Source organism: Haliotis rufescens, unplaced genomic scaffold (genome assembly GCF_023055435.1).
Source record: "Haliotis rufescens isolate VD_foot unplaced genomic scaffold, xgHalRufe1.0.p SCAF_4, whole genome shotgun sequence".
In the NCBI taxonomy this organism is placed as follows: Eukaryota; Metazoa; Mollusca; class Gastropoda; order Lepetellida; family Haliotidae; genus Haliotis; species Haliotis rufescens.
In genome coordinates, this window is record NW_025964112.1 from 12896337 (window position 1) to 12914547 (window position 18211).

The following is an 18211-nucleotide window of genomic DNA, read 5'->3' on the forward strand; positions in this document are numbered from 1 at the left end:
AATGCCGAGCGCCAGACAGGGTAACAACAAGTACCATCTTTTAACGTCTTTTGGTATGACGCGGTCGGGGATCGAACCCCGGTCCTTCCGCTTTCCGGGCGGACGCTCTACCACTAGACCACGGAGGCGGTCTTATGTCATAACAGAGTGGAGATATAGTACACTGGATAATCGAGGATGTAAAATAGGGGTGTAGGGAATAACACATTGACCAAGATGCAGATAGATGGTCTTTCTGTCCTGGTGGGTCATGAGATAGCCTTTGCCGGTCACGCCCAATACTTGGGTTCGATTCCCAAGCAACGTAAACCCGAACTTAATCACTGCGCTGTTATGCTGGGTGCCGTTGTACAAAACAACCTTATCACTACGACTGTCGTAAGTCTGTGTTAAGGTATGGGAGTTACGATCACCTTAGCGCTAAGATGGCTTTGTACAACGGCACCCAGGTGTCTAAGTCAATAAACCACGTAGGTTTCATAAAGTGTCACATACAGGCACAGCGTTAATAATATGTTATGCTTTGATGTTATACAATCGGCTTACATTGCACGTTAACTCGGAGGCACCTTGTATAACGAAACAGTTCCGGGGAACATCAATTCAATATCTATTCTTCGGGTCTTTTTCTAAAAGTTAGGATAAAGGTAGCAAGTTAGGTCAAAATTTAAAAAAATTAAAAAAATTACTGCTTTTAAGGGCAGAAACATTTCTGTATATTCTCTTCCCATACGTTATAATGTCATGAACAAAGGTTTTGTATTACTGGCGTTAATATCTTTTTTCTCCTCCTGAGTCCTAAGAGACGTCAGTCGCTTTTTGGAAAGGTGTTTTTTATATATTTAGGTAGGAGGTGTAATAATCTGTTCATGATCAGAAAACAATTTAAAAAAGCGTGAGGAAGTACAAATAAATATTGTGTGACCTATTTTGTTTCTGAATCGTATTTTTGTCACGTATATACGTATATATACAACACGGCCATAACACACACAGTACAGCCTACTCCCAGTCATTAGTTACACAGGTTTAGTTGTTGTTAGGAAAGACAAACACTCCTTGTGTCGATCATATGTCAACACGACAGAGGAATACCACTACAGTAGGGGATATTCAATGACAGATATAAACAACAGACATGTCACGCATGACATATCCACGACTCAGATACTGATTTGTCGCGCCGAATATGCACAATCACGGTGAAATATCCCTGTTACTTAAAACCATACAGTATACAAGTCTATGTTTGAAAGGAGACGCAGTTTGCTCGCCGACTGAATCTAACTGCACCCAAATATTTGAGTTGGATTAGCTCTCACGCATGGACTACCGTTTGTTATGTAATAATATAATAGTGATAACTGTTTGTAAAAGAATAAGTTTGATATTGAGCAGTATGTCAATACTAGAAATATGAAATTTAAATGGGTAATTTGATATAAATATAAGAGTATTGTACATCATTTTGAAAATTGATATTTATCGGATTTTTAAAATATAACCTAGGCTGCAAACAAACGTGAACTGAACCACAGTTAACTTCCATTATAGACTAGGGTGGGTTATGTAACACCAAATCATATACATACACATAAGATATCAATACTTATACAAGCCAACTTCCAGGAAGGAAACGGACCAACTGCTAAGTTGAATGTGTTGCTAAATTTGTGTGTCGTAGATTGGCCTATTGTTGTGAAATTGTATTGTCAGACTATCGAAATCTCTATCAGACAACAGCATAAAGCCACGCGCACACCCCTCGGCGTCAAGTTACGTCCGCGCTGAGCTGTATACAAGTTATTCACCGACCCAAACTGGTACACAGCACTCTTATTGTATACACGTAGCTAAGCAACGAACTTAATTCCCCTTACCAGCCACTAAATATTCATTATTTTGGTCACGTGACTCGTGTTATCGCAGACGGCGTGTCACATGCAAGGCGGGGATATTCAATGTAGATACAAGGCGACAACATGACGGACGGGAAGAAATAACTATGTGATAATATATTTCGTAACGAGGATCCATTTTCGTAGAAGTAGTGTGCCGTCATTCATAAAGGATTCTTTCGATTTCGCGGAAACAAGACAAGTGTTATTTTTCAGCGTTGCCAGTTGAAGGCTGGACCTTCACAATTTTCGTGGGCACTATACATGTATATTTCTACAGGCAAGCTGGACTCGCCTCGTGGAGACGTATTGATGCGACTTTGGAGGATTTTATTTGTGTTGTTAGTGTGCCGGACACACTACCATTTTGTTGAAGGTGAGTTGCTCTGGTACCCGTCAGCCTGTCGCGGGCTTTCAATCAATGTGCGTTTTATCCGTGCAGTTTGTAACCCCACGTTTTTTAAATGCGAGACGCTTCTTAACTGTTGAATCTATCGTTTATAGGCACATGTAATTCTTTTCTATCTTTCACATTCTTTTTACATTTTACGAGGTTGTATTTTTTGTATTAAATAGTTGACTAGTTTTTTGTGTGTTCCAGCGAGCCTAAACGATTATTACAAGTGAAATTAAAACGACAACGCTGTTAATATTTCATTATGTTATTAAATAACAATTTTATAATTATTTGATGCCATTAACAGTTTCTTACCATAGAAGCGAGTATGGAATCTTTTAACAGTCGTGTAGCTAATTTGACGGTGTTAAGCTCCCTGGAGCCCCCTGGTGTGTGTGTTTGCTCAAGCGTGGATGTCCGAGTTCTATTCCCGTCCAAGGCACATTTATGGTCTCGTTGCCATTGATGTTGATTGTAATTGATGGAAACTTGAAATCCAGTTGCAGCAATCTGAACTGATAAAACATATTCATTAATATGTCTGTGGTTACATTGTTGTGGTGGTTGTTAGAGTAAATCTCTGTGGTCAATGTGGTTGTCATGGTATTTTGGTATTTCCATGGACAACAAAATGGGAACTGAATATGATTTTTAGCATATTTTTGAAAAATTGAATGAGTCAAATATATTGAAAAAAATCAAATTAATATTCAGATTATACAAGATTATATTATATTTGGCAGTATGCTGCACTGGCCAAGAAGAAAGAAAAGGAATAAGAAAATGTTCATAGGATCACAATTTACATGCACTATTTTGGGGAGGTCACAGCAGTATTATATATCGTGTCATTTCACTGTTAAAGAAATAGTCATAACTTGGATAACTAAGGGGAAAAAATATGGTAATACTGTTGAAATTATTATGAGTGAGTGTCACTGTTCTGTAACAATGGTCAGGTTAAGTATGTGATGAAGCTGAATATCATTGTTTGACAAAATATGGCTTGACAAGGACACATCCTGGATTCAAACCCACAAGTAATGAATCCAAATTGCTGGTACCTGCACCAATGGGCCACCTGCACCACCAGTAGACACACCACTAGCAACTATACCACTTTGAGATGAGATTATGGTTCAGTTTTAAACAACCGCAGATTCTCATAACACCGTAAGACCTGGCATTCCTTAACAAACATTTATAGCGGAGAGGTTATGGGGCATTTATGATCATTCAAGATATGTTTGCTGAGAATTATGAGACAGCTACAGTGAATACAACATGTACAATGCACTTGACATCCATGTGTCCACGTAGCTACAAAAATACATCCATTGGGCATGTTAGGTACTAAGTATCCTCATCTGAGTTCAATGTAGACCATAAAAGAAACTTTGAAGTCAACAAACTAATATTACTTGTCCAGGGTTTGATATTCCCTATGTTGGAGTTCCAACAATTAGAATAAGTTCCCGATACTGAAGGGCACACTTCGAAATCATATTTCTTAACAAAAATAGCTCGTGGCATTGTTTATTATATGAAATCCATGTTAACAGTACCTTTAAAAACCTATATTGGACAAATTCAAAGAAAAATTTTATTCACAAAATGTGGATTCAGAAGTTGAAAAGGATAATCAATGGAAATAAGGAAAGCAGCAAATGTCTCTTGAGTTACAGCTACTAAGCTAGCTACAAGATGCATCAAAAGCGTTTCTTGATGTTGGCACACTTTATTTCAAAAGAGCATTGTTATGAATGCCACTTGAATTTTTGTTTTCTATCCCTGTATTCTGAGTATCTTTTTTGCTTATATTAAAAGTCATGGATTTTACTTTGTTAATACATAATTTTCGGTAGCATCTAAACAGCTGTAACAAAATGTTGGTTTAGTGCCAGAGAGAGCCACATGATGCATTTCGTTTATGTTACTCATTACACGAAAGTAATTGTTTCCTCATATCCACATGGATACAACAGACCCGTGGAGATCTGGGGTAGAATACGTCTTCAGCAACCCATGCCTGCTGTAAAAGGTGACTATGCTTGTCGTAAGAAGCGACTAACGGGATCGGGTGGTCAGGCTTGCTGACTTGGTTGATGCATGTCATCATATCCCAATTGTGTAGATCCATCCTCATGATAGCTATCATTGGATTGTCTGGTCCAGACTCGATTATTTATAGACCGCCATCATATAGCTGGAATATTGCTGTGTACTGCGTGAAACAACAAAGAAACAAACAAAACATGGATACAACATGTTCACTTTTACACGCACTTGTTAGTAAAAGCTATGTAAAACAACCTGAACACACCTACTAGGTACGTCTTGAGTAGAATCCAGGCACCCACTGGTCTGCCCGGATCCGTGGTTAGTCACATGATATATTGTTTAATGACAATAAAAATATAACTCTGTGCTTACACTAAAAGTCACTAATACTGCATTTCTGTCTGACTATGCCTGCATTCCTTCTGACTTAAGTATAGATCAAGCTTCAGTCAACTTCAGTGTATGCATGACCAGATCCTGTTATAAGTATTTAGATCGTGTTTGCCAGGACTCCAGTAAAACAATTCCCAATCGCATATTTTGAACCCAACTCTTGAGATCTACAGCGGGTAGCCTGGTTGCGTTGGGTACCCAGGTAGTAAATTTCAACTGGTATGCCCCATTTTTCAGATACCCCAGTTGTTAGACAGTGGAGTAGTGATAGCTGCTCATCCCTTCCCTAACACCTACCTGGAAAGAGAGGTTTTCATCCTGTTCAACATAAGTCTATTGGTTTTCCATAAGGGTTTGTTTATGTTAAATATGTGATCATTACAATAGGTCAGGCATAAGTAAAGTGTTTGTCAACACTTCCAGCTCTTTTGGTTTGTCCTAGCTACATTGAATTGCTGTGGAGTTGGGATTGAACAGTCGTTGGTTATGTTATCCTGTTGCCGCAGGTATACTTCCTAACATATACTAGTATGGGGATACTGAGTAGGGTAGGGACGGGAAACTCGGGTCAGGTGGGTACTGAGGAGGACCAAGGTACCCACAGGACTACCCGGACCCGTGGTTAGTCACGATATATATTGTTTCATGACAAAAAATCACAATATAACTACATGGTTACCCAACAAGTTTAAGTCTCTAATGTTCACATTTCTTCATGACTTCCTTCTGACTTATATATGTTTGAACAAAGCTTAAGCTTCAGTCAGCTGCAGTGTATGCATGACCACATTGTTTTATATTGTATCAAAATACATTTTGCCAGGGCTACTGTCAAACTATTTGGACCTATCTCGGTTGTCACCAACAATAGGTACCGGGATAGGGTCGGGTAATAGGGGTGTGGGTACCCAGGTAGCAAAGGTCGGACTAATACTGAGGTATCGGGTTATTTCATATAGCTGACAGGGGCACAGGTGGCCCAGTCATCTAAGGCGCTGCGATTCGCTGTGCAGAGTTGCGTCCCTTGGGCACGCCAGAAACCTATGATTGTGGGTTCGAATCCCGGTTCGCCCCGATTATGTTTCTAGGTTTGTCAGCACCATACCCGCCCGGAGAGCGGAAGGTCCGAGGTTCGATCCCTGGCCGCATCATGCTAAAAGACGTTAAAAGATGGTACTTGTTGTTACCCTGTCTGGCGTTTGGCATTTAAGGGGCTAAAACAAGGATTGGTCGGCTTGGAGTCAGTATACTGTGTCTGAGTGGGGTATTCATGTTAAACTGCGGCATGGTATCTCAGTGGCCTAGCACTATAAATCGGCATCAGTCCAGACTAGTACAAGCAGCCACACACACACACACACACACACACACACACACACACACACACACACACACATGTGCATGCACGTCGCTAAATAAGTGCAATAATCTTCGACGCAACGTTAAACCCAATTTCACCTCACCTCAACATTGTTGAATGAAAAAACACCATGCAGGGAAATTCAACATTAAAGCAGGATAAGGATTGACAAATTGCATTAACCTCTGATCTTTTTTATTTCAGGACTTAAATCCAAAGAATAATCACAGTACTCTTGTTTGTTTGACCAACATAGCATAAATACATCATGTTCGATTAGGTCAATAGACTTGTCTTAAAGTCAGAAAAGGGGATTTAATATTATTGTTTGTTCAAAATGGTGTAATCATTTGATCAAAGTATCACGGAACTGTTCTGGGTGAACAATACCTTCAAAATGACGTGCTGGTTTTCTTGGGGAATTAGTCAGCAAAGAGCCAGAGTCACAGGAGACTAATCACAATTTTATTTTCAAGAACAATTAACAATTTACAATATCTTAGAATATAACTTAGGGTGCCACAGAGAGTCGGTACACACTCTGGGCTGTGGGAGAGAGGTCTGCTTGGTAAGAGAGTCAAACCCCTTCTCTGCCTAAAACCTGCCTACAGTATGTATTTAACAAAAATTTAAACAATAAAATGGAATGTGATTGGATGATACACGATTGGTTGTGTCCTAAGCTAAATGGATGGCTAGACAGAGGGGAATACTAAATCCTGTTTATCCTGTTGGACTGGCACTAATCTTGTTGACATATTTACTGGATGCTTTGAAAGAAATTAGGGTGTCACTATAGATGAGCTTGTATGGGGGCTAATCCTTAATGCACTATAGACGAGCTTGTATGGGGGCTAATCCTTAATGAGTCTTAATTGAAGTAATGTTATTCTAATATACCCCGGTAGGTGATGACAGATATACTTAAATAAATATCCTTTGTCTGGGAGATGGGATCTTGATACCTTTGGCTAGCATTTATCTAAAAGCTTCAAATCAATTAAACTATGTAGACGTAACTCTTGTCTTATTGAATAGTATGTCTAGAAGACGCGCTCCCATTACCTTAGGCTAGCAACCATCTAAAAAGCTTTAACTGAAACTACTGATATTTTATATATGCATTTTACCTAATGATAATTATTACTTGCTAAACTATAATTATATGAAAGGATGTATAAATATTACGCCATGATAACTCATAAAAGCACTTGATGTAGATCTAATTATTATAAGATAACTTAGTATAAATGTTATCCCATGATAACTTCCCCTCCGTCTGAAAAAGTTTGGACCCCAAACGTGTAAAAATAAAAATAATTAAGGCTTAGATGGACAATGTATAAAGTTAAACTGGTAGTAGTGAATAATAATTATTATAGAGTCTCTTTGATATAAGGAAACATAATATAAAAATGCTGTCATAAGGGGTTCTGGATGTGGAGCTGGCTTGTCTTGGCACTCTGTACTGGTGGTTTTATGGGTGATGTAGGAGGCCTTGAGTTCCACATCCTGGATTGGGGTTGTAAGGTAGTAGGCTGTGTCCATGGAGGTTTTACATGGAAACAAAGAAAAGAGAGTTAGCATGTTCAAATAATATGTCATATATAAATACTTCCTCAGTTTGTCTGTAATAACTAGAAAATAAAACAAATATGATAATTATGATGTAAAAGATCAGTGCATAATTATTACTAAACGGTGTCATGACCAGGAAGAATGTATTGGCGGCAAATTACAAAGGTTTATCATGAAAAAAATAGTAATATCCTTCTACTTTTGGATACAATCATTAGACACATTATATGTGCATGTGCATATAACAAGTGCATTGATTTGTTACATTAATACGGTATACAAAAGGTGTATATCATTGTTAGTTTTCGTAACTATTTGGTTTGCCTTTTCTTTGTTTTGGTTCATTTCGGTTGTTAAGTTTGCTTTATTTGAATTTGGTTTGTTTCGCTTTGATTTTCCTTCGGTTCAATGCGATAGGGTTTGGTTTATTTTGGTTCGGTATGGTTTGGGTTCGATTCCCAGTATGGTTTGGTTCGCTTCGGTACGGTTTGGGTTCGATTCCCAGTATGGTTTGGTTCGCTTCGGTACGGTTTGGGTTCGCTTCCCAGTATGGTTTGGTTCGCTTCGGTACGGTTTGGGTTCGCTTCCCAGTATGGTTTGGTTCGCTTCGGTATGGTTCGCTTCGGTACGGTTTGGGTTCGTGTCATTTCACTTCGGTACGGTTTGGGTTCGCTTCGGTACGGTTTGGGTTCGATTCCCAGTATGGTTTGGTTTGTGTCATTTCACTTCGGTACGGTTTGGGTTCGCTTCGGTACGGTTTGGGTTCGATTCCCAGTATGGTTTGGTTTGTGTCATTTCACTTCGGTACGGTTTGGGTTCGCTTAGGTACGGTTTGGGTTCGATTCCCAGTATGGTTTGGTTTGTGTCATTTCACTTCGGTACGGTTTGGGTTCGCTTAGGTACGGTTTGGGTTCGATTCCCAGTATGGTTTGGTTTGTGTCATTTCACTTCGCTTTTGAGATTGGTTGATCAGGTCAATGCTCAAAATTTGTTGTGATACAAATAACTCAGATGATAAGGCTGATGCCATTTGTTCTCAACTGGCGACCCATAGTGAAAAGACTGGACACAAGAAAACATAACAAGATACAGCTAATAGCTGTTTCGTGATTTGCACCGTTTATTCAGGAGATTTTGTATTTTGATCAAGAATATGTGCAATTGGCAGATATCAGAATATATGGGGAGTAGATCACCGTATGGTTGAGTGGTACCACATTCTGTGTAATTCAGATATGATTCACGGTAGAAAAAGGTGTTGATATTTCCAAAGTCTTTATGTGGAAAAATACCCCTTTTGGATTTATAAATTGGTGCTTCCTCTGGATCGTATGGAGGATTATCTTCTAGACAGGACCAATTTCGGAGATCCTGCCAGCTATCATCAAGGTAGCGCTGTATGAGGTGGGGAGGAACACTTTCAAAATAGCATGTGTGGACAGTATCAGGATGTTCTTTATATGAGACCTTGACATAGCAGTCTCCTTGAATAATTTCAATGCCCAGAACTCTTTCTATTTTATGTTCTACTCTTCGTAGGTGTTTGGGAAAAAACGGATGTGGTTTGACATTTAATTCTATGCATGGTTTGGTGTTGTCTTGCTTGACATTTCCTGACATTGTATTCCCTGACAGAACATTGACTGATTTATTGTCTAGTGCTGATTCCTTTTGGTCGAAAAACTTATGATTCTTCAGTGGACGTTTTCGTCGTTTTCCTGACATACTTCTTTTGAGGTGAAATTCTCTCCGAATGGAGTCTGGAATGCTGCTGCCATACTCCCATGTGTTTTCTCTTTCTGGATCCTTCCATTTTACTCTGTAGTAGATTTTGCCATTAGCTCTCTTGGAACTAACAATTGAGTGGATGTCCTCTGGATTGAAGACCTGAGGGATGTCCTTGGTTTGATAACCTGATGTTGGACTTGGAGGTTGTACCTGGCTGTCGTCGGGTTGTTTTCTGGATTTGGGCTGGTGATGCTTACTATTCACTCCTCTTTTCCCTTTATTTACCTTTTCATTTACCTTGGTTGGAGCACTAGGACCTGGTGTGGTATGATTTTCCTTCATGGTTGCCGTGGGACTGGTAGGTTTTTCTGTTGTACTTGAAGCAGGGTTTTTCTTCTTTGTTGGGGTCTTTTGCTTCTGACTCTTGTTGCTGGAAGTACCTGCCTTTGTTTTGGAATTGACCTTCTTACCTTTCTGTTGTGGAGGTGATTGATCAGTAGCCTGGTAAGTTGAACTTGTTGATGGGGAATTGTTGCTGTCAAACTGAGTATCATTGACTGGTTCCTCGTTGTCATCCATGACTCCTGAATCTATGTCACTGGGGTTATTGAGGTATGGTTCTGGAGGATACTGTGGACGATCAGCAGGATCAAAATATGGCTTCAGACGGTTGGCATGGACCAGTGGTTTGTGTATTTTGTCGTCAGAACTTCGGCGCAGTTTGTAGGTATAATTTGGACCTGTATGGATGATATAATAGCTACCATACCACTTTTTGGTTAATTTGTTGGAAAGGCCTTTTTCAACTTTTTGACAGTAAAGCCAAACTCTTTGACCTGGGACGAATTCTGGTTCTTTAGCCTTTCTGTTATATTGTTCTGAATACACCTCCTTAGCCCGAGCAGTGTTTTCAGCTGCGATTGTTCTAGTGATATCAAGCTCCTCAAGCAAATTGGAAAGATAACTTTTGTTATTGTGGCCTAAATTTTCTTTTGGAATTAATGCTACATCTTGTGGAGCTCTCATTTCCCGGCCGAAAAGCATAACATATGGGGATTTTTGAGTTGATGAATTTGGAGCCATCCGATAGGCCATCATGATGCCAGGAATAAAACGGGGCCAATCATTTTGAGACTTGTTACAGTAGGCTCTTAGTGATTGATTGATATAAGAGTTGAGCCTTTCTACACAGCTGTTAGTTTGAGGATGGTATGGGCTGGTATGGGTAAATTTAATTGCCAAAAGTTCACAAATTGCTTTGATAAGTTTGGACATGAAGTTCTGACCTCTGTCTGAAATTAAGGTCCTTGGAGCACCATACCGACAAAATATTTCTCTGACGAGAACATCTGCTACTTCTTTGGCTTCTTGGGTCCGAAGTGGAAAGGCTTCACACCATCTAGATGATGCATCTGTGATGACCAAAATGTATTTGTACTTATCTGGTGTTGTTGGCAGGGGACCGAGAATGTCAACGTGCCATCGGGTGAAGACCTCTTCTACAGGTAGTGGACGAAGTGGTGCCTTCTTGCCATGGTAGTGCCTCTTGGTCTGTTGACATACCTCACATGTCTGGACATAAGTAGCAATATCGCTGTACATTTTGGGCCAGTAGTACTTAGGTCTCATGGTGTTGTGCATCCTTTCTTTCCCATGGTGGCAACCGCCAAACTCTGAGTCATGATAGGATTGCAGGACTTGATTTCTGAGGGTTCTTGGGACTGCCAGCTGTTTAATGAACTTGTCTGCGTGTCCTTTCTGTCTTTGTGGAACGAATCGGTATAGGATGCCTTCATCAATTTCAAAAGTATTGGCTTCAATAAGAATCTTTTGACGATCCTTTTCATTTTGTGGAAGGACTTCATCCTCTTTGTAGTCAAAGATTTGGATGAAATCTGGACAAATCCTTTGTAGGTGACGTAAATTTGGATGTTCTTTTATACTTACTTCAACCAATGTGTCTTGGGTAACATCAGCATTTGTAGCATGTAATGCTGCGACAACATTAACTGGTACTGACTGATAATCCTCTTCATATTCAAAGGTGACTGACCAATGTGTTGTCTGTGTGTCTGATCCTAAGTGATTGACAATAGGTGTGCAAATATCCTCAGTCTGAGTTGTCTGTGTGACCTGTGTGGATGAATGGGTGTTTGGCAAGATTGTATTGCTAGTTGATTTGCTTAGCTGAGTTGAAGTTACTGAGAAGACTGTTTTCTCAGCATCTTCTTCTGTCTGATCATTACAGTTAATATTTTCCTCATATTCCCTACGTGAGAGAGCATCGGCATTCCCATTGGCTTTGCCGCTGCGGTGAACAATGTCAAAAGTGTAGGTAGAAAGTTCCAAAGACCATCGTCCTAACCTACCTGTGGCATCCTTGATGGATTTCAGCCACTTCAATGCTATATGATCAGTGTAGACTGTGAATTTGGAATTTGCAAGGTATGGACGAAAGGATCTAATGGCTTCAACTAGAGCTAAGCCTTCCTTTTCTGTAATGCTCCAGTTCTTTTCGCTGCCATGAAGAGCTCTACCACCAAAAGCTATTGGATGTTCATTATTTTTCTCGTCTTTTTGACTCAAAACAAAACCTATGCTCATATCACTGGCATCAGTTGCAAGAAGAAATTCTTTGTCAAAATTTGGATACGCCAGAACAGGTGTATTACTCATAGCATGTTTTAGTGTGTTGAATGCCTGATCACACTCAAGTGACCATTGGAACTTTGGTTTCTTTCCTAGTTCTGCCTCCGAATGCTTCTTTAGCAAGGCATTCAGTGGAAGCGCTATGTGAGCGTAATTTTTCACATACTTCCTGTAGAAGTTTGTGAGACCTAAGAAGGAGCGAATCTGCTTTTGTGACTTGGGCACTGGAAAGGTTCTAATTGCTTCAATCTTTTTGTCATCAACTTGAACACCTCCACATGATAAAACATGACCCAGAAGAGAAACTTTGTCCGTTGCAAAATTGCATTTGGATGGCTTTAGTGTTAATTTTGCCTGTTTCAGATAGTAAAATACTTGCTCCAAATGTTGGAGATGCTCTTCAAAGTTTTTGCTGTAAATTATCAAATCATCAATGTAGATCAGCGCAACCTTAAAAAGCATTTTTCGTAACACTTTGCTCATGAGCTGTTGAAAACAAAGTGGAGAATTTGTCAAACCTTGGGGCAATCGTTTGAATTGATAAAGGCCTTGATGCGTGACGAAAGCAGTTTTATGCTTTGAATCTTCATGTAATGGCACTTGGAAGAAGCCATTAGCAAGGTCTAAAGTTGAGAAGATCTTAGCATGTGCATTGGCGATGTTATCAACAACATCATCAAAAACAGGAAGAGGCCAAGACATTGGTAATGTGACAGAATTCAACTTTCTGTAGTCACAAACAAATCTATATGAGCCATCGCGTTTCTTGACTAGGATAATTGGAGCTGAATACATAGAAGTAGATTCCTCGATCAAATCATACTTCAGAAAATCATCTATAAGTTCTTCAGTGACTTTTTGGAGATGAGGAGATTGACGATATGGTCTACTCTTAACGGGTGGGTGGTTGCCAGTGTCAATGATATGTTGGTGCAGGTCAGTTTTACCTAAATCTGCAAGACTTGTTGAAAACATGTTTCTATTTTGTCCCAAAAATCTAAGTAGTCTGTGTCGTTGGTCTGGAGTCAGTTGTGTATTGGTCAAATCAAATCCTAACTCCTGTGCAATTTTGACATAATCCCTGGTGTCATTGTCTCTCTTCTCATTGTCGGTGTTAACGGTACTGATGAATGGTTGGTCAGAGCCGATTTCAAAAACAGAGTCTTTGTCAATGTAACTAAATTTGCCTACAACTGTACCCTTGTCAAGAACCTTTTCTTCTTGGGAGGGATTCATAAGCCTAAATGTAGCAGTCTTGCTTTTTGATTTAGAAAGAGTTCTACCGCCTGCTACTTCAGAATGAGCAGTGAGGGAAGCAATGGGTTCAATGAGGATGAGGGAATCCTCTTTGGTCTCTGATAGTCTGACCTTGAAATGAATTTCACTCTGAGGGGGGATGTAAATCTGATCTATTGTTTTTGCTAATCCACTAATCTCATGCACTGAATTGGCTATGAAATTGATATATTGCCTATCTGAGGTGCTGTTGTTGAGTATCAAGGAATGACAGCTATAATCTAAGACTGCATCATTGTCATCAAGGAAGTTCTCACCTAGTATCACTGCCTTCGGCAGTGTAGGCAGTACATAGAATCTTTGAGAAAATTCCTGATCCTCAATGACAAAATCTAACACAACTGAACCTAACACTTTATGCAATTCGCCGCCAACACCTTTTACCTGTGGAAAGGGTGAGTTTCCAAGAGTAAGGTTTTCAAAAGCTGTGCTCAGAAAAGCAGACGAAATACAACAAATGGATGCCCCTGTGTCTACTAAACAATTTGTTGTTGTTGTGCCAAATTTTGCCTGAATTACACTTTTGGCAAGGGGCGTAACTAAAGACACTGTTGGAATTTCACTTTCAAAGTTACTTTCCATACCAGACTCCATATTTGCCATGACACCTATTAGTATGTACCGTACTAAATTAAAGGATGACAAGAAATCAACAATGTATTACTTACAATATTTGAAGACTTTTTCTTCCTTTGTTGGTGTCTTTGGAGGAGTTGGTTGTCTTTAATCCAGTGTTGAGGTCAGAGGTTGATGCAGCTTGCTTGTTATTCCATCAGATGATCACAGTTGGACATGTCCTCCAATGGGTTCTTGTAGCTGGTCGTAGTTAGTTCCTGGACTCTGTGGTTCCGAAAACGATGATTCTCCGCCAAATTATCACGGAACTGTTCTGGGTGAACAATACCTTCAAAATGACGTGCTGGTTTTCTTGGGGAATTAGTCAGCAAAGAGCCAGAGTCACAGGAGACTAATCACAATTTTATTTTCAAGAACAATTAACAATTTACAATATCTTAGAATATAACTTAGGGTGCCACAGAGAGTCGGTACACACTCTGGGCTGTGGGAGAGAGGTCTGCTTGGTAAGAGAGTCAAACCCCTTCTCTGCCTAAAACCTGCCTACAGTATGTATTTAACAAAAATTTAAACAATAAAATGGAATGTGATTGGATGATACACGATTGGTTGTGTCCTAAGCTAAATGGATGGCTAGACAGAGGGGAATACTAAATCCTGTTTATCCTGTTGGACTGGCACTAATCTTGTTGACATATTTACTGGATGCTTTGAAAGAAATTAGGGTGTCACTATAGATGAGCTTGTATGGGGGCTAATCCTTAATGCACTATAGACGAGCTTGTATGGGGGCTAATCCTTAATGAGTCTTAATTGAAGTAATGTTATTCTAATATACCCCGGTAGGTGATGACAGATATACTTAAATAAATATCCTTTGTCTGGGAGATGGGATCTTGATACCTTTGGCTAGCATTTATCTAAAAGCTTCAAATCAATTAAACTATGTAGACGTAACTCTTGTCTTATTGAATAGTATGTCTAGAAGACGCGCTCCCATTACCTTAGGCTAGCAACCATCTAAAAAGCTTTAACTGAAACTACTGATATTTTATATATGCATTTTACCTAATGATAATTATTACTTGCTAAACTATAATTATATGAAAGGATGTATAAATATTACGCCATGATAACTCATAAAAGCACTTGATGTAGATCTAATTATTATAAGATAACTTAGTATAAATGTTATCCCATGATAAAAGGCTGACTTCACTGAAAGTATTTTCTGACTGAGATCTAACATAGTGGTCTGTTTACGACAAGATTTAACCAGTGGGACAAACTGTAATATCACCATCATTGTAAGATTTAGTAGTTGACATTGTTGACACAGACGGAGTAGAAAGTGGGCTGGTGGGCGTGTATTTGAGTAGTAAGAACGAGACAGTTACATTAGGCAATATTTGTTTTATCAATTGAACAAGACAACAGTGTCGTAAACAACCAACACAAACACAGTAATGATAATTAATATGTAAATTGGAAGTACCAGTAATGCCACATTATTTTTGTTGAATTTGCAAAATAAAAAATACAACCTAAAATGTCACATGTGACATTTCTTGAATACCAACTGCATAAATTCAAGTAAATAACTGAAATGATCTTATTAGTGGCCAAATAAAGAGAACAATTCCTCTCTGACATGAGTGAATCAGGGATTTACCCAGGATTCCAAACTACAGTAAGTTACAGTTAGAACGAACTCAAAGGGGCCACTAATTTTAGTTCTTTATATCCATCGTTCGTAATACACATTTCGACTGTTAGACATCTTTTATCAAGTCATGTGACATCAGGTTACTCGATAAATAACAAAAGTGTACATGTACAGAATATATGTGTTACTATTGTTAATTGAGGGTGTAATTTGAGGACCAGGTGTCAGAACTTAAGAGTAAATCAACTGCCTTCATTTCTTTATTGACGCTTTGAACAGTGTTGTAAACAACCAACACAAACACAGTAATGATAATTAATATGTAATTTGAGGACCAGGTGTCAGAACTTGAGAGTAAATCAACTGCCTTCATTTCTTTATTGACGCTTTGAACAGTGTTGTAAACAACCAACACAAACACAGCGCAGATGTTTTGATAGGCAGATTGGTGACATGTGTGGAGCTCAGCTCAGGGATTAACAGTTTGTTATACACTTAAACATTAGGGAAGAGGATTTATGGATGTCAACGTCTTTATATGAGGAACAGAATGTTTTGGAGTATAGAGTATATGCATATATATTCCGAAACGTTGTTCCTCATAATAAAGAAGTTGACATCCTTAAATCCTCTTCCTTATGCGTATCACTTCTAAATGCCTTTCAACGACTTCACTTAAACATTATTGTTGACAGAGCACACACAGGACCACAAAGTGAGTTCGCTAAATCCGTTATTTCATTGTGAGCATGTTTGTTATATCCATCAACTTTATGTGATAAAATATATGGCAAATGGCTGGGACGGAAAAAAAGTTTGTTATAAGCGTGTTCGTTATAAACGTAGTTTACTATATGCAGGGTGTCCTTGGCAGGCAAATTTGGAACATATCTGATATTTTGTTCAAAAGCTTTTTCTTTCATTTTCAAGGTATTTTAACATTGCATTCAATTCATTAGTGTAAAATTAATGATTAATGCCCTTCTCACTTCGCTGTGTATTGGTCCTGTTATTTGTGAAATGCAAGTCACTCCAGAGAGCATCGCAGAAGTTCAAACTTTATTGACACAAATTGAGAAATTGTTCATTCCTTTGAGGGAGTTTTGCTGCATTTGCTGCTGACTTGAGCCCAATGACCTCAGAACAGGTCCAGATATATCCCTCAATACTTGTTATCACAAAGATAGTCAGTATCCTGGACTTCAAAAACACTTTGGTTTGTCCTCCAAAACAAGCAGAGCCACACAATGCCGCAGAAGATAAATTATTTAAAGATACACATGTCTTGATATATGTTTTGTCTTTAAATAAAATATTGTGCCAACCCTGAGCTTAGAGACAGGACTTCGACCGTTCTGAATCTCTGTTTGTAAACTATAAGTAGACTTCTCATGTGACAGGACTTTTCCTGTTGTAACAAATGCCCTTACTCTGAAATAAGAACAGATAGGCCAAATGCAAGCCATTTGGTTTGCTTTACCTATTGGTTTGCATAATTATATAGCTATGCTACTACAACTGCAACAGTGAGGTGGTATGACAATATAGCTTTATATATAAAAGTAGCCGTATAGCTAGCTCTCCGTATAGCTTCAGTGACAGGAAGTGGAGGATAAATGTGTCACTGCAAATAGCTTTTCACCTTTTGGGATATTTTTTCAATGGAAGTTAAACATTTCATGGCCTGTGTTTATCTAAATGTGTAGACTCATCCAAAATGAAACATAAAAAACACATGAATGAGTTGGTTAGGATGTGATGATGTGACAGAGGGACTATAGGCTGGCCGCAAGGAACCCTGGGTAGGAGAGTGATTGCCTTCATACGACCGAGGCATACTTATATTGTAATCTAGCTTTGATAAACACTGCCTTCTAATCTAATAAAGCTGGCAATCAGTATTTTGTAACTCATTCATAAAAAAAACCCACAATCTTTCTCTTGAATTCGCCCCTATTAAAAAACAAGACTGAAGCCAGTTTACTCTGCACAGTGCTTGCATTGTCGGCTTCACTTTGCGGTGCTCTATTATTTTTTATTTGATAATTGAATTGGGCATGTGACATCCAACTCGGAAATCTTTCATGCATGTTCTAAAAATACACGAAACTGTCGATGTCCTGTCCCTTTTAATTTGATTGAAACCTTTTTATGTAATTATTATAAATATATGAACTGTGATGTATTCTGTCTAAACACCAATGTGTATGTATATATGTCATTTTAGTTTCTTGAAACTATTTACTTTTATCTGCGGACTACAAATATTCAAGTATTGGACAGTCTAAAAACATGTGAGAACATGCGAGTCTAGCATCGTATTGCTCCACTGCTCCACTCATAGTTCATTGCTAAGTGTCTTTCTTATTTAATAGCTTTTCAGCATTTTCACACTGTTATATATCTTCCTCTTTGAAAACAGGTCATGAAATACAACATTGTTTTGACCAAGATGTGTGTGATCCTTATTGACATTCCATTTAACAAAGAGTTCACACATAATGCTACAATGTGCCTTTGACTGTACAACACTGTACCCCTGTACTATACTGTATAGACTACCCCCTTATACACCAGTCAGTGAGTAACATTATCCACCACCCCTGATA

At 38.8% G+C, this 18211-nt stretch overlaps 1 protein-coding gene across 1 annotated transcript in view; it reads left to right on the forward strand.

Moving 5' to 3' along the window:
• The first annotated feature begins 1957 nt into the window (after window positions 1–1957).
• Window positions 1958–18211, forward strand: part of LOC124111392 — a 172263-nt gene continuing 156009 nt past the window's right edge. Inside the window, exon 1 of the mRNA XM_048382016.1 lies at window positions 1958–2274. Coding sequence (XP_048237973.1) covers window positions 2163–2274 — 112 coding nt within the window. The 5' untranslated portion in view covers window positions 1958–2162. The remainder of the gene's footprint in view (window positions 2275–18211) is intronic.